General features: G+C 37.3%; 1 protein-coding gene across 2 annotated transcripts in view; it reads right to left on the reverse strand.

Moving 5' to 3' along the window:
- acsl3a (acyl-CoA synthetase long chain family member 3a) overlaps positions 1-18,549 on the reverse strand; it is a 111,511-nt gene that overhangs the window by 55,766 nt on the left and 37,196 nt on the right. For both annotated transcript variants that reach the window (XM_020528701.2, XM_048604247.1), the window contains one exon: positions 10,246-10,423. In XM_020528701.2, coding sequence (XP_020384290.2) covers positions 10,246-10,423 — 178 coding nt within the window. The remainder of the gene's footprint in view (positions 1-10,245; positions 10,424-18,549) is intronic.

An 18,549-nucleotide genomic window follows, 5' to 3' on the forward strand; every position in this document is an offset into this window, starting at 1 on the left:
TTGTATTTTGCTTAACGTCGAGTAGTTTGACCAGCTGCATCATGCATTTCACATCTACCTTTAAAATAAGAAAGTTAGGGTCTAGGCTACCTTCTTAAAATATCGTGATGGGGTCTAGTCTGGTCCATAAATCATTTTGCAAAAAAATCTACAGATTCTGGAGTAGTTGCTGAAGATTGCAATTTTGCAAATCTAACTTGATTTAAGAAAGCAGGGAGAGAGAGACAGATAAACCAGAAACTCCAGACTTATCAGCCTGCTATTAGTAGAAGGGAAGGGAAAATGTTAGAATCTAATGGAAGGTTTGCGATAACCGGGCACTAAAAATAATGATAGGAATGGCAAAGTCAACACAGATTTATGAAAGGGAAAACATGTTTGACAAAATTTTTTTTTGAGAATGTAACTAGCAGAATTGAGCAAAATTAGATTAGATGGGACAATGGGCAAATTAGTCTATATCCCTGTTAATCCTAAAACAGGACACATCCCTGTACACAGACAGGAGGGAAGTGACACCTCTGCAGAGCAACAATGGGTGGCAAATTAGAAAAACATCTGGCTGACAATTAGAAACAAGGGTACAATGACGTGACTTTCTCACAGCTCCTCAGCTTGTCAATGAGATCACATGGCTTTTGGGTGTGCAGTGATGGAAGACCAGGTACTAGGTCAGTTAGACATCTGTTACAAAACATTTAAAAGTTTGGCTTTCAGAATTTGAGATCAGAGACCTACAGCAATGTGGTTGACTCTTCACAGCTCTCTGGTATGGGAAATAAATGCTGGCCTAGCCAACAGCACCCTCATCCCACGAATGAATCTAAAAACAAAGAAATATTGACTCTTGGAACTTGGTGATTCCGATGATAAGGAAGACAGAGAATTGCTTCCATGCAAGTTTATGCACAAGTAACAATTCAAGTCAGTTGCAAAACAGAATCAAAATGGTTTAGAAGCCGTTGAGCAATTAAGTTCATTGGACAATTCCTTATTTCTCTTTTAAAAGCTTTTCTCCCAAAGAACTGAATGAACTAAAGCCAAGTTTGTGGCTTTTTATGAATGGCAGACAATCCAGTTTTTAAATGACTGTGTGGCTTTTTTTGAATGATAAAAGTCAATCATAAACTTATACAACCAACAAACTGTCAAAATCTTCAATTTTCCCCAATTCTCAAAGCACAAGTATGTGTTCTCAACATATCTCCAACCTTGGGAAATAAAGTGCCATTTCAAAATGTGTTTTATTACAATGTAAATATAACACATACATTCATGCATCCTCATTCATTCTTTATACAAGATTTATACAATTTGTTTATAATCTCTTTGTATTAAAGGAATTAACTGTAGAGACAATGGATGCATTGGTAGTAATTGTCCAAGCATACTTAGGTTCTGGAAAAGTCCCAAACGGCTGGAAAACTGACAAAGTAACACTCTTATTCAAAAAGCGAAGGAAACTAAAAACAACAGTTAGTTTAACATCTGCCATTGAGAAAATGTTGCCCAGACTGTATTATAAAGGACATGTTGGCAGAAAAATTATGTATTCCTAATCAAACAGATTCAACATGGCTTCATGAATGGAAATCATGCCTGACAAATTTATTAGAGTTATTCGAAGAGGTAACAAGCAGGGGAATCAGTAGAAGCAATACATTTGTACATCCAAAAGATGCTCGAAATGGTACAAGTTAGGCTGCTTCGTAAGAGAAGAGCCCATAATGTTGGGATAGTATGTTAGAATGGACAGAGGATTGGCCAGCACATAGAAGAGTTGGGATAAGTAGTTTACTTTCAGTATGGTAACTTTTAACTAGTGGAGTTTCACAGGGATCAGTGCTGGGGCTGTAATTATTTACAATTAATCACTTGAATGAAAGAAGCAAATGAACGGTAGACAAATACAGGCAGACTGAGTGGGCACAAACTTGGCAGGTGGAATATAATATGGAGAAAATATAAAGCTATGCACTTTTAATGGAAGAATAATATTCAGCTCCTCTATTCAAGTAGAGAAAGGTTGCAGCAAGTGGCAGCACAGAGGGATCCGGGAGGTTTGTGCATGACGTTTAAAATATGTACAAGTTCCTCAAGTAATATGGGAGGTAAATGGAATGTCAGTCTTAATTTTATACTCCATCCTCTTTGAAGCTTAGAAAACTGTACAAGGCACTAGTCAGAGCAAGTGGAATACCTTGAACATCTCCCTTACCCAAGGAAGATTTAATGACATTAAAGGCAGCCCAAAGAAAGTTCACAAGGTCGATCGCAGGTATGGACAAACTTCCTTTTTGGTGAGTGGAAGTTGTACTCATTGGATTTTTAGAATAGTTTAGACAGATGACATTCACAGATAGCAGATTCTTAAGGGACTTAACTGGGTAGATGCTGAGAATGGGAAGATGATGGGCAGATGCCGTTTCACCTTGTGGAAAAACCTAGGACTACAGGGTTTAATCTCAGAATAAGGGGGACACCAAGTTGGTACAGGGTTGAGGAGAAATTTCTTATTTCTGAAGGTAGTGAATCTGTGGAATTCTTTACCGCAGTGCTGCAAATGCTGGGTTATTATGCATATACAAGGCTGAGACGGACAGATTTTTCGTCAGTCAAGGGAATCAAAAAGGTAGGAAAGAGCAAAGGTAGAAAAGTGGAGTTGAGGATCATCAGATGAGCTATGATCTCAATGAATAGCAGAGAAAACTTGCTCCAGACTATTTCAGCAACATTATATTCATCATGATAGTACGCCATCAATTAATCATCTTTTCCAGTAATATGAACAATTCCTGTAGGAAGTTGAATTAACAAGAGTCATCAAAATAGTCTACCATTTTGAGTTTTACATTTCTCCACAAAGGCCTTTGGATTATGGTCAGTGTACATTAGCATTTCTTTGTGGTCATGACAGACAAAATTTTGAAATGTTTAACAGTTCATAACAATTCCAGAGTTTCCTCTTCCACATTAGAGTATTTCTATTGATGTTAATTCAACTTCTTAGGAAAACACCCTGCTAGCTTCTCCATGTCCAATTCATCTTGCAACAATACTGTACCCAAACCTCAAGTCAATCTCACCAAATGCCAGCTTATAAGGTTCGATCAAGTCAGAGATTGTCAACGTGTTCATTCATCGGGACTGCCTTCAGCTTTGCAAAAGCAGTTTGGCATTCTGGACCATGTTACCTTTATAATAAATCCATCAGAGCTGCAGCTATCATGTTGGTATTAAGCACAAATTTCTGAAAGAAGCCACAAAAACAAAAAAACCTCGCAATTCTTAATTTACTTTTAGGAACAGGGAGTTCCATCAAAGCCTTTATTTTTGCTGTTCACTGCAACACTTGCTCTACAATGTGTCCTAGGCAAGTTACATTTGTTTTCATTAACTCACTCTTGGCAAGATTTATTAAATCAGGTAACCGTTTGAATAAGGATTCCAAATGTGTTACAAATTCATCCCAAGTTTTATGGTACATTAATGTCATCTAAATAAAACACACAATTATGTAAACATTTCAAATGTAGCTGGAGCATTTTTAAACCTGAATGACGTGACTCAAAAGTGATATACCCAGCTGATATAACAGAAGCTTCTGTCTCTTTTGCTTTTGATGTGAATGGTACCTGCCAGTACCCATTCAATAAACCAGTCTTAGTAAGGATCAAGGCACAGTCAACTTTACTGATACAATCTTCTAACCAAGCAGCATGGTGGCTGGGTGGTTAGCACTACTGTCTCACAGCACTAGGGATCCAGGTTCAATTCTAGCTTTAGGTGACTGTTCAAAATCTATACAGACATTCTCCCAGTGTCTGCACGGGTTTCCTCCAGGAATTCCTCCACTGCATTTACTTTTCTTTAATCTATGCAGAATTTAGTTGACCCATCAGGTTTAGAAATTTACACCATTGGAAAACTCCCAACTGTTTGGCTGTTGCTAGGTAACCTTTAGCACTAGGCTCCTTTGAAAACTCAGACTATTTGTCTAGCAGTTAACATTATAAAATGACATCTCATCATTCTTTTAAAAGCTTTTCTCACAAACTCAAGCGAGCAAATAAGTCAGTCACAATCAGAATGAGGCAGACTCCAGTTCTCCAGACCTGTTGAACTTTTTCAAATAAATCCTTTGCAATACAGAAATTGTCCAAATCTGAAGTTTTTTAAAAATTCTCATAATCAAGAAGTATCATATTTCTAACTAGGTATAAACTGGTCATTTTCCAGTTGGCAGACTTAGGGTTCTGCAAGGATCAGTGCTTCGGCCTCAGCATTCCACAATCTTTGTCATTACTTTAATGTGGTGACTATGTAATATTTTCAAGTTATCTGGCAACACAAAACTAGGTGGAGAGAAGCTGTGAGGAGGATGCAAACAGGCTTCAAGAGGTCAAGAATATGGCAAATTAAAGATAATGTGCAAAAATATAAAATTATCCATTTCAGTGGAATATATAATTTGACTATTTCTTTAATGATAAAAATCTGGAAAGTTTTGATGTCAAAAGTGTCCTTGTTCATTAGTCACTGAAAAAAATACATGCAGTTAGTTATAGTAGGCAATTATATATTGGTCCTTTTTCATAAAGATTAGAGTTTAGGAGTAAAAGTTGCATAGAGTCTTGGTAAGACCTCATCTGGAGTATTTTACAGTTTTGATCTCCTTACTAGAGGATGTACTAGCTGCAGAGTGGGTGCTTCCAGGGATGGCAGGACTGTCCTATGTAGGAGAAATTATGGAGATTGTGCCTAGATTCTCTAACAGTATACAAGATTGAGAGGTGATTTCATTTAAACAGAGTTTTTTATGGTTTCTTAGGTTATGTGGGGTTACAGCTGTTCCTAATTCATATGTCCATAAGTTGGAATATCTAAAACCAGGGAATACAATATTACAGCAAGTAGTATGTCATTTACAACTGAGATAAAGAAGAATTTTTTTTTCATTCAGAGGTTAGTGGATCTCTAGAATTCTCCAGCCGAGTAGGCTGTGGTGCCTCAGTCATTGAGTGCATTCAAGACAGATTAATAGATTTCTGGATATCTAAGATATCAAGAGATATAGAGGTAGTTCAGGAAAGTGGCATTGAGGGTAAATCAATTGTGATCTAGTAGAATGGCAGAGGAGGGACAAATGCCATGACCCTATGAATAAAATACTTGAGATCATGTAAATTTGAAATGAAAAGAGAAAACGCAGAAGATAGGAAGCAGTAGCAGACTGAGAAATTTTGGATGTGTATTATTAATTAGAACTCAGAAGGGATTTTATTGGAGTACTCAAAGTGATACTAGGAATTAACATAATAAGCAGTGATATTATATTTTCATTGATTTTTGTAGCAAAGACACAATGATAAACTAAAACAAGAGATTTTTCAAGTTTTTTCAAAAAATAATGTGGAATAAACCAACAACATATCACTGATGCCAAAAATCAGTTATATCATCGGAAAAAGTACAGAATAATTATTTAGCGAAAATAAAATGGCATGAGGCTAAGTAGGGAAATATAATTTAGTCTGGAATATTGGGGCAGGGCAGAACAAAGCAGGAAAAGGGGATGGTTTTAAAATATTCAAAAGACTGACTTAAATTCAGTTCAAATCAAGGTGAAAAATGCAGAGTAACATTATGCTTTAACAGTTCTTTGTTATAAACACAGAAACAAGTATCACTGAATTGTTCACTTTGAACTTGAAGAATGACAATAATTTTATTGTAAACTAAGGTGCAAGATTGCAAAATGCCAAATTACCGAAGGCTTCAATATTTATATTATTTTAACAGGATTACACTGGACTGGTTCAAGCAACACTCAATAAAATATCGCTATGTATAAATAACAAATTTGTAAAACTCGAGGCAGTGAATTAATGAAGAAATCATACAAATGTGTGAGCTGCTCTCAATTAGAGGATTCAATGAGAGTATTTTAACCTGCAGAACTACTGGAAAGACAATGTATGGCCAAGCCACTGTGTTCAAAGACTTGTTTCCAGTTTGTAGGCTCATCCTGGACAACAGAAATGCAACCACAATTGGCCTTTGGTTAAAGGAAATGGAAAACATCCAGAAGTCTCAATTTGCATAGTCAGTCAACAATCCTGCTGAAAGTCTGTGTAAATGTCAGTGCATAGTCCAAGTTTGCCAGGTCTCCAGGTTGAACATTCCATCATTATTTCCCATGAAGGCACAATTACGAAGAATGTTAATTAGATACCATAGAGCTAACAACAAAGATGGAACCATAACCTAGCACATGGGAGAAGAAGAAATTCAGATTCAAGTGAATTACAGAAATAATTCAGTTTTGCTGCATTTTGAACACAGTGCATCTCATTATGAATACCATAAGTAAAAGTCAACACTTTCAAATTGTTTTGAAAATAATCTGCGCTTCTCGAATAAAGTATGTTGTGATGGGCACTGTATTGTTAGAACTGATTGAATTACTGGCATAAAACATCCAAAACACTAGAAATTAAGAAACAGGAGTTGAACCAAAGTAATTGGCCCAAAGACTTTGTACTTCCATTCAAAATTGGATCCTCTAGTTCTAACGTATAATTTCTATCTTTTACATATTTTTTCAATGTCTGTCATTTCCTTGCTCCACATGATAATTTCTCCGTCTCCATCTGAGACCGGTCAAAGTTTACATTAGTTACTCTCCTTTACCTTGTAAAAGCTCTTATAATTTGTTTTCATATTCTCTGCTAGCTTACTCTCATTCTGTCTTTTTTTCTTTTTTTAAAAGAAAGTTTTTGGTTGCACATTCTGGAATCTGGTTTCTAGAATACTGCCAATCCTCAAACTTATTATTCTTTGCAACATGATAAACCTTGAATAAAATATTACTCTTAAAAACTTTCCTAGCAAGTAACAGATGGATTTTTTTTTGCTCAGTTTTGTTGAAGAAGGAAAATGTTGAACATTTGTACTTTTTCTTAAAAGATTTACCAATATTTACTTATTTATTCTTCCTCCTTTCGCTGATTTGTCCAATTAACCTTCATATTAAATGTAATCATATTTATTTAGTTTAAGATTTTTAATAAACCCGGCCTTATTTAATCTTTATGACAAATTCATTGTTTGTTCTATCTCACATTATTCCATAACACCGCTGAAAGCATTCTACAAACTCATCTTTCACATTATCGTTGCAAATTTGATTTGACCAGTCTACATGAAGATTAAACTCCCAAGATTATCACATGGTCTTTGTTACAAAATCGAACTAAGTCTTGGCTAACGCTCTGCCCAATGACAAAACTACTGTTAGGGAGTCTATATACTTCAGGCAGAATTTTATGACCTTTGTTATTCTGAATCTTCAACTTAACTGGCACAGGTTCATAATGAAGAAAGCATTTGGTACACGCGTCTATATTGGTCAGTGCACCGAGTATAGGAATTGGGATGTCACGTAGCGGCAGTACAGGATATTGTTGCAGGAACAGCAACTCATATTCCGCTTGGGAACCCTGCGGCTCAATGGTATCAATGTGGACTTCACAAGCTTCAAAATCTCCCCTCCCCCTGCCGCATCCCAAAACCAGCCCAGCTCGTCCCCGCCTCCCTAACCTGTCCTTCCTCCCACCTCCATCTCCTACCTACTAACCTCATCCCGTCCCCTTGACCTGTCCGTCCTCCCTGGACTGACCTATCTCCTCCCTAACTCCCCACCTACACTCACCTTTACTGGCTCCATCCCCACCTCTTTGACCTGTCTGTCTCCTCTCCACCTATCTTCTCCTCTATTCATTTTCTATCTGCCTCCCCAACCCCCCCCCCTATTTATTTCAGAACCCCCTTCCCCTCCCCCATTTCTGAAGAAGGGTCTAGGCCCGAAACGTCAGCTTTCCTGCTCCTCTGATGCTGCTTGGCCTGCTGTGTTCATCCAGCTCTACACCTTGTTATCTCAGGATATTAGTCAGGCCACTTTTTGGAATACCCTCCCTGCTAGAAGAAAGATGTTGGTAAACTTGAAAGGGTGTAGAAAAGATTAACAAGGGCATTGCCAGGGTTGGAGGGTTGGAGCTATAGGGAGAGGCTGAATAGGCTGGGGCTATCTTCCCTGGAGCATCAGAAGCTGAGGGATGACCTTAGAGATTTAGGGGCACGGATAGGGTGAATAGCTAAGGTCTTTTTCTCAGCATAGGGGAGTCCAAAACTAGAGGACATGGACTTAAGGTGATAGGAGAAAGAGTTAAAGGGGACCTGAGGGGCAACATTTTCATGCAGAGCATGGTACAGGTATGGAATGAGCTGCCAGAGGAGGTGGAGGAGACTGGTTCAATTACAACATTTAAAAGGCATCTGGATGGGCATATGAATAGGAAGAGTTTAAGAAAGATATGGGCCAAATGCTGGCAAATGGGACTAGATTAATTTAGGATACCAGCACCTCCACATCACAATGATCTGGACCAAGGAAGTGAGAATTGTTGCAAAGTTTGCAGATAAACTCATTGCTGCAGAGGGCTGTGGAGGACAAGTCAGTGTATTTATTACACAGATAGATAGATTCTTGATTAGCAAGATGATCAAGTGTTACAGGGAGAAGGCAGTCGAATGGAGTTGAGAAACATATTAGCCATGATCGAATGGCAGAGCAGACTCTATGGGTTTAATGGCCTAATTCTGCTCCTGTATCTTATTGTCAAACAGAGATCTGTAAACTACAAATAGTGATGATCAAGACTAATTTATTTCTGATATGACTGACCAGGAATCTCTCCTACTCTTAATCCTGCTAACTGTGTGTGCTGGAAAGATTCAAGTTGATGAATGTACCCTGCTTCGGCCATTAAGTCCTGGACTGGGGCTTGACTGGAGGTGCTGGATCATGGGTAGGAATGCTACCCACTCTGCCACAAGATCTTCTAACATATCCATCCAACCTCATTTGTTATTTACTTTGTTACTTCATTAAATTAGAAACAAGCTAACCAAATTAAATTACCTAGCTTTGGAGTAAAAATGTGCATCAGTTCCTGGAGATACTAGTAAAATGAATTAAAAACAGCATTCTTATTTATAAAGCACTCAAAATTTCTTGATTCCTCTTCCAGCAGCAAGTTCCATCCTAGTACAAGTACCAAGTCTGCTTCCATTTTCAGCTTACAGACACTTAGCAGAAATTATCCATTAGCATCAGTGAACCAGCCAGTTTATCCTATCTAGCTTGCAGTTTCTTCTGGAATTTTAAAGTTCAAAATCAAATTCAAAATATTAGTCTAAATTATAGCTCAAAGAACACGCATTATGACGATTCCACTTGCAGAATTCCAAACCTTAGCCCTTAGGTCCCTAAATACATTTTTGCCACTACACACAATTATATACAGAGCTTATACTGCACATTTAAGTTTAATATCAAAAGCTCTCACAAGTAGCAGCTATTTAATACTCAGCACACCATCTGCAAAGATACAAGTTCAGAAAATGGAAATAAAAAAGTTTCTAAGATGCAGAGTTCCAAGATTTAAAAATGCAGCATGAAATTCATTATTATTTCTGACACTATATTTAACACTATTTTTCCTGTTGAAGTATGTTGTTACTATAAACAAAGCACCTTAAACATCACAAGTGATAGTGGCAGCACTGTAAATAAGGATACAGTTTATTACAAGTGAAGTCAGCCCAAAGCAGACTTGATTCAGACCAACAGTAAAGTTTAGTGCACGTTGGGCTCATAGCCTGTAGATTATTTAAATTAAAAATATCAAACACTGAAATAATTTAACTACTTTTATTAAAACTTCTAATAAAACTCAAGTAACTAGACTGAACAATATTTTTTATTCACTTAATGTACCTTACTTTCTTTATATGTTCTCCACTCCAGAAAGCAGTAATTTATACCACAGCACAGTCCAAAAAGGTGCCAAAAGCCTCACTTACCAAAATTGGCATTTTGTCAAGTTGAAGCATCACCTGGCCTGAGCCCTTTAGTTCACAGTAATCTTGCTTTTACTTGACACCTTCACATTTCCACTTTCTACCACAGGTTACGCGATAACATTTATAGGGATCAGGGCTTAAAAGTGTAAGATTTCCTGGTCTTCATAGTTTAATCTGCTACCTCATATAATCATATACAACATATTCACTTACACAGTCAAAAGCACCAGGTCTCTTGAAATGATTAAGTTGACAAAATACACATCGTTAGTCCGCGTAAGTTGGAATTTGGTTATAGTTATGAAAAGTTTTACTCACGAGGGAAGTTATACATGAAACAGGACTGGGCAGCTATCATCCATTCAGCTCTTGTTTCACAGAAGATGGCTATGTTGGCCTTTGGCCGTTGGCCCAACATAGCCAATCCACTCCCAAAATGTGTAACACGACGATGGACCTCATCATAGGTGAGCCACTTGTAATTTCCAAGTATTAACTGGCATGGACAAGAGAAAAAAAAAATTAGTAGATCATTTTAAAGCAGCAACGCTGCAAATAGATAAAAGCATTGATAGATATCTGTACTACATAACCACATGCTATTCAATACATAGAAACAGGACATTCAGCTCACGTGGTCTGTGCTTTGGTTCATGTTCCAGCCTTTTGCGGACCTAATTCATCTAAACCCACCAATATGTTCTTCCAGTTCTTTGTGCCTCCCTGAAATGTACATCAGTCAACTCACCTTATTCCTTGTAGTAGTGAGTTCCATGTTCCAACTAATTCCTGATTATAAAAGTTGACCCAAATTCCCTATTAGATTTGGCAGTGACCATCTTATATCTCTGGCCACACAAAATATGGGAATGTCTCGACCTCTTTTTTTCAAACACTTCAAGAATGTTGTCCCCTCACTCCCTGTCTTCTCTTTTTCAAAGATGATCCCCAGGCTGCTCAATTTTTTTCCTTATCATAATAAATCCTTAATTCTGCTATCATTCCTTCAAATTTGTTTTGTACCTTCTCCAGGATATGGAGACAAAAACTGCTCTCAGTACTCCAAGTGTGATCTAATCAGGGTTTTAAACAGTTGAACATAACTTCAGTTATTCAGTTCTATCCCTTGAAAAATGAACTTATTTTTATGATCTTATTAACTGCATTTCCATTTTTATTGGTTTCTGCACCTGTGCACCATAATCTATATCTTAACTCATGGGGCAGCACTGTGGTTAACGCCAGGGAACCGGGTTCGATTCCACCCTCGGGTGACTGACTATGTGGAGTTTGCACATTCTCCCCGTGTCTGCGTGGGTTTTCTCTGTGTGCTCCCGTTTCCTCCCACAGTCCAAAGATGGTGGATTGGCCATGCTAAATTGCCCGTAGTATTCAGGGATGTTTAGATTAGGTGGGTTATGGGGGATGGGTGTCTGGGTGGGATGCTCGGAGGTCAGTGTGGACTTATTGGGCTGAATGGCCTGTTTCCACACTGTAGGGATTCTATGGTAGAATGATCTATGAACAATATTTAAGCTTTTAATTTCTAAAGCACATGTAATTTTCTGATTCTTCCGACCAAAATATATCACCCAACACACAGCAATACTTATATTCATTTACTAATTACATGCCCACTCTGAAGTTATCAGCGCCTTCCTGTTTTTTGTCATTCTCCCCTGCATTAAATTCAATCTCCAGCACACACATACCACTACAATTTGATGCTGTATGCAAATTTAGAACATGTATTTCCAACTATCGCTTTATTTACATGGTCTACAACAATGGTCTCAACATCTATCTTTACGGAACGTAACATTTTGCTCATCTGAATAGCTAATTTTAATCTGGTTATGTTTTGTAACCAGAATGCCATCCAATTTGCTACTTATTCCCTGACACCTGAGCTAGATGAGCTGCATCCAATGGGGAAAGTAAAGGTGGAAAATGTAGATACACTGGTCGTCATTTTCTAATTTTTCTTAAAGACAGGAAAAGTTTTGAAAGATTAGTGAATTGCAAGTTCTATAATCTTGTTCAATAAAGGATGTTGGAAAAAAACCAGTAACTCTAGGCCAGTCATTTTAATTTTGGTAGTAGAAAAACCTTTAAAAACAATAATGTGGGACAAATTTAACAGCCACTTGGATTAATATTGATTAACTGAAGGAAAACCAGCGTGAGATTTGTTTAAGGAGAATAGTGCTCGACTAATTTGAGTTTTCAAAGAAGTAACAGAGGGAAATTGACATTAGTGCAGTTGACTTACAAGTCATTTGATTAAATGCAACATAACAGACTTGCCAGCGAAGTTCAAGCCCTCGAAATCAGAAGTTACACACTCAACATGGAAACAAATTTGACTAAATGACAAAAAAATAGTATGGTGAATAGCTGATTCTCCAGGCTTGAGCGTATAGTACGATTTCAGGCCACTCTTTTCTTCTACATTAAACGGCCAAGACTTGGATGTGCAGGGCATGATTTGCATGTGGTACAAAACGTGAGAATATTGTGAACTACAAGAAGAGTAGCAACAAACTTAAGAACATGGACTGATAGAAGCAAAGATTATCACGGACTTGTTAAGATAGATTGTGTCTGACTAACTTGACTTTTTTGCCAATAGCAAGGACAATTGATGAAGATAATTGACTGGTCCAGATGAATTTTAGCAAGGGATTTTTAAGAGGTGTACAGGAAGTGAGGGACCTCGAAGTGCTATGCCCACAGAACCCTGAAAGCAACTGGATATTTCAATATCATGGTTAAGGCATATGGAAAACTTTCCTTTACTAGTCATGATACAGAATAGAAAGAGCAAGGAGGTTACGCTGAATCTTATAAAAAAAATTGTTTAGGCCACAACTTGATTGATGTACTCAGTTCTGGTCATCTCATTACAAAAAATGTTGTAACTGATAGAGAAGATACAGAGGAGATTTACAAGAATGTTGCCAAGACTGACAAATTGCAATTCAGGAAAGACAGGTTGGGGTTTTAATTGCAACAGAGGCAGCCGAGGGGAGATTTGATTCAAGTGCATAAGGTTGCAAGGGGCTTGAATAGACTTGTTGGGAAGGACTCATTACCCTTAGTTCGGGGCGGGGGCAATAATTAGAGGCAATGATTTAAAGAAAGTGGTAGAAAGATTAGAGGGGAACAGTAGGAAGTTTTCTTTTCTCCAAACAAATGGTAGCAGACACAGAAACCCGCAATTTATTAGAAAAATCTCCAGATATGCAGCTGAAGCCCTGTAATATCGTAGGTTATCAACCAGGTGATGGAAAATAGAATGAGGCTGTACAGCAGATTTTTTGGCTGGTGCAGGGACAATGGGCAGTAGCTTCCTGTGCTATTAATTTTTTTTGAATTTACTAAATATTCTGAGGGTACCTGAAAAGAAGGAAAGTACCGGGAAGTGGGGTCAGAGTGATGAGGTGACAGTACATCAACTATTCCTGAGGAGAGTCAGTATGGACATGATAAATCAATGGCCTTCTGTGCTGTAAGAATTCTACAATTCCATGTATTCACCCAGTAATACTCAACAGCAGGAACTAGAACAAAATTAACGTTCACATTAAATGGAATATCAACACTGCCCTCCAGTGTTGAAAAAGTTTAAATATTTCACTAAAGAATTCCACTTCGAATCTTTGAAAATGTAAAGCAAAATTTTCCTCCTTCAGTTTATCTCATTGCTTCAATCACTATAAAAGTCAAAGTCTCATATTCTTAATCCAGCAGTATGTCCGGACAAGACTAAATGACCAGAAATGCAGAATGTTGTTTTGATGCTATAACATATCAATACAACAATTTTGAAGTTAAATTCCTTTTGCGATGGTTTTCTGTTCAGTTGTAGTTTTAAGGTACGTTTTAAAAAGGTAAAAACCTATGCAAAGTCCTTACGTTCCTCAAGATTCAGAGACCCTTCTGAAGTATTTAATATATTTCAAATCAATTAACACAAGAACATAAAGATTCAGGATGCATAAAATTTTTTGTTGTTACACACACATTTTTGGTCGCCTAGCATCGCTTCAGGAAAGCTTCAGGAAAGCTTCAGTGGACACATTTTGAAAAGACAGACATACAGTAAAAACTATTATCCTGTGTGCACAGGAAATAGATGATGCAAACTGATCAAGGATGAAAGTTAACAGAGTTACATTTACTGATGGAATACAATGCCACACTTCTGGAATGAACCTTTAATGAATAAAGTATAAAACAGTGGGCAGGTGGTCAAGAAGAACAGGGTTCTTTTTACTTCTGAAAAGAAATTAAAATTTCAGATAATAGTGTGCAGGCACTCAAGAGGGGCTAATCCTCAGCATCTCTTGCAATTGTCCATGAGGACGTAGGTGGCATAACAAAATTTTAGTTCACGATTGCCATAGTTTCAGATAATAGTTAACAGGTGTTTATATTAAATCTTTTACGTTTTCTCATGAAAAACCTTCAAACATAACGTGGCAACAATTTTCTCCAAATCCTCCTTAATGTTACACTTTAAATTGATGACTTCCAAACACAAATGCCATATTTAGTAATGCATCTTTTATGCTAGAAACAGATTGAAAGGTCCATATACTGCCTTTGACATTGATTAATTTTCTCATGAAATCTCTAAAATAAGAAATGTTGTTAAAGACAACACCTTGATCCAAAGGCTTAATTAATAAGGTTACATTGAGAGGCAGAAAATGGTAAAAATGTTATTTATATTAATCTGGATGAGCTCAATAATTGCCTAGCAATAGATCTGCTATAACGAGGTAGTGACGAAGTGGTAATGTCACTGGACTAGTAATCTAGAACCACAGGCTTTTAGGAACATGGGTTTGAATTCCACCATGGCAAAAAGATTAAAATTCAAATTCAATAAAAATCTGGTACAAAGATGAAACAACAACAAATGGCATAAACAGCCAGCTGCTTCACTAAAGTTCTTTAAAAGGAAGGAAAGGGGTTATCTTTATCAGGTTTTGCCTAAATGTCACTCCAGACCTGTAGCATATGGCTGACTTTTATCTTGACTCCAGTCAATTAAAAATGCTGGCCTAGCCATCAATGTGTCTCTACCATGAGCAAATATTTCAAGAAGTCCTCAGGCTTGCCTAATTTTTTTTTAGGAATGTTTTTACTACAGGTGCAAAGCCATGAAAAAAAAACTATATCTGAAAAAAAGTCATTTCTGTGCACATCCATTATTCTGGGCATTGCAAATTAAAGGTAACGGTGCAATACATTGAAAACGTTCAAGGATACCTAAATTTTCCCAACCATTAGCTCTAATTTACACAAGCCTGAAACATTTTCACATACAAGCTCTGTAATTCTACCTTTGTTTTTAAACCCAGCAGACATGATTCACTCATACTGTCAGGGTTGAATTCAGCAAATATTGCCTACACAAGCCAGTTTAGACTGCATCCTAAACTTTGATAACGGGATAGTTACATTCAGAAATTTGATTTGAAAGAAATTTTTATGCTGCTTTATGGCAAGCCCATTTTTGTTCATTAGCACACTGAGTCTTTGAATGCCACGATAAAGTTTAAAAATACAAAAGCCATCCATCACAGCGCACAAGATCCAGTCAAATTCATTTCCACATTAAATATTTTTGCATTTTTAATACGCACTAGGCCAGAGATAGGGACAGCCTCTGAACATTTCCTATGAAATACCATCAACTGTTCTAAATTAGCTTGCATCCAGAGTACAGCATCCTTCAACAACTTTTTAGATTCATTCCTAGTGAGGAACATTAATTTTTCTTTTTGCACGACATACATCACGGATGAATGATTTTCTTTAATCTACAGATTCTACTTTTGCCCTTTCAATACTTCTACAGATATTAATTTTCCTCTTTAGTGTCAATTCTTTTGCACTGCTTACCCTGATAAAATTATTTTGTCATTTTATGAAACCTCCCATGTCAAGATTTTAAATTCAAACTGCTTTAAGTATATTCAAAGAATTGCACAACTATTTTATAAACCTAATAAGCAAGGTGTGAACATGTCATGTCATCTCAGCCAACACTTCCAAGCAGTAAGGAGGATTGCTACACTTTCAAAAACACTTCTGGAGACATCACCAATGCTTCAGTCAATTCTGTTGGATTAAGCTGACATACAGGATTCCATGAAACAGTTCAAAAGTTGGGTACAGATTCGTCAAAGATCTCCAAAAGAGGGAAACTGGTCAGTCATTTCTCACTATGTTATTTTTTGACATCTTCCTGTGCAAAACAGAAAAACTGGCTGCTATATTACCAAAACAGTGACTGCACTTGAAAACTAACTAATTGGTTGTGAGCACTTCATGATCTTCTAATGATGTAATTAATGTATTACTTTACAGGAGGTGGACTAGATGTACCAAAAACACAGTAAATATTTAACTTTGAGAATTAAGCATCTGCTGTGGTGGTTTAAGTTGATGATTAAGAATTGGTCTTGTATCTATCATTGCACTAGTCAGCTAGTCTTACAAACACCATGTTTCTCTCTATATGGCATCAAATTGACTATTTAGAGCCTAGTCACTAGCCAAACTATGCAGCCAAATAACCTGAATTGAAACCAAGAACGAGCAGACTCAAACTTTTAGAACTACACTATATTTGGTTTCAAAAAAAAAAAAAGAACGTTTCATACTGTATAAACCCAAGTCTTACTATTGTATGGTGCATTAATCTGCTACAGTACAGTGCAAATTTAAAATGGGGGCTACCAATTATCATGCAAAATATTCCTATTAAGTGAACACAATGCATTATATAGAATAAACTGTATGCCAGGAAAATCTGCAAAACAAGCTTAAAATACCGAAACTAAGAAATATTAAAAATGTTATTGCTTAGAATATCATAAGGTCAGAAGTGGGGATGTGCAATGATTGCACAATGATCAGCACCACTTGTGACTGCTCAAATACTGGAGCTGTCCAAGTTCAAATTTGACAAGATCTGGACAACGTCCAGCTTGGGCTGACAAATGACATAACATTCATGCCATACAAATGCTGGGCAATGACCATTTCACCACCATCCCTTGACATTCAAAGGTGTTACCATCACTGAATCCCTCAATATCATCATCCTTGATGTTACCACTGACCAGAAACTCAACTGGACCTGCCACAAATGCAGTGGCTACAAGAGCATGGCAGAGGCTAGGAGTACTGCGGTGAGTAACTCACTGCCTGAATCTGCAAAACTTGTCCATCATCTACAAGGAGCGTGATGGAATACTTCCCACTTGCCTGGATGGGTGGGTGCAACTCCAACAACCCTCAAGATGTTTGCAACCATCCAGGACAAAGCAGCCCACTTGATTGGCACCACATCCACAAACATCCACTTCATGTACCACTGACACTCAGGTAGCAGTAGGGTGTACAACTTACAAGATTCACTGCAAAAATATTCCAAAAATTCTTAACACAGCACTTTCAAAGACAACAAACACTTTCAACTAGAAAGATAAGGGCAGCCTGGGCATACCTGGGAACTTGCAAGTGCTCCCATCCAAGCCACTCACCATACTGACTTGGAACAACAATGAATATAGAACACAGAAACGTCAGTCATTCTAGCCCTAGCCCATTATGCAGTTTTATGCTCACGTCTTCTCTCATCTAGCTATTTGGCAGAAACTTTTGTTCCCTTCATCCTCATACATCTATTTTAATGGCTTCAGCCACTCCCTATGGTAGAATGTCCCAAATTCTCACCAATCTCTCAGTAAATATGTTCCTTCTGAATTGTCTATTGGAGTTCTTGGTGACTAATATTGATGGCCTTCAGTTTTGCTCTTTCCCACAAACTGAAATACTATCATGCCCTGCCTTCTCTAACAAAATCCTTCAGAGCTTTAAAGACTCTTCATCTTTCTCTGTTCAAGAGATGCACCCTGAAAAGGGGAAGAAAAAGCCTACATTACTCGTGGTATCTTCAAATCTTTAAAAACACACTCTCCAATGCCTCTGTACCTTATTTTATATACAGTAATCAGAACTTATTCCAGATATGTTGACCAAGGATTGAACTAATAAAGTCAAGTTATTCTGTCAATTCCCTCTTAAAAATAACCTCTAACAACAAGTTAAAAAAGACCAGGAAAAGTAAGCGTGCATCCTCACTTTTAAGGATTTACATATTAGAACTTCAAGGTCCCTTTGATCCACCACCTTGCTGTCAGTCCCATTTTCTATATAACATTACATTTCACAAAAAAAAAAATTCATATTTACATATATTAGCTCTATTTGGCTAATTACATGCTCATCCTGAAAGTTAACTTCTTAGAATTTGTGGCAGTCCTCCTCAGTATTCACAATTCTTTCTTGCCACCCTCCCCTCCAAAAAAGAAGTTTGGCATCATCTGTAAACTTAGAAAGTGTTTACGTCAACGTTGAAAACTGCTAATATAAATAGCAAACAGTCATCCTAGCTCGGATCCTGACAGAATGATCCACCTTCTGTCACATGGGTTAATTAGCTTTTACTCCCAACTCTGCTTTCTGTCTTGAAGCCAGAAAAATGCTTAATACTTGGTTAATTATGTAATTAAAACTGTTGAATTCTACTGAATGCTT

Source organism: Rhincodon typus, chromosome 13 (assembly GCF_021869965.1).
Source record: "Rhincodon typus isolate 14 chromosome 13, sRhiTyp1.1, whole genome shotgun sequence".
Classification (NCBI taxonomy): Eukaryota; Metazoa; Chordata; class Chondrichthyes; order Orectolobiformes; family Rhincodontidae; genus Rhincodon; species Rhincodon typus.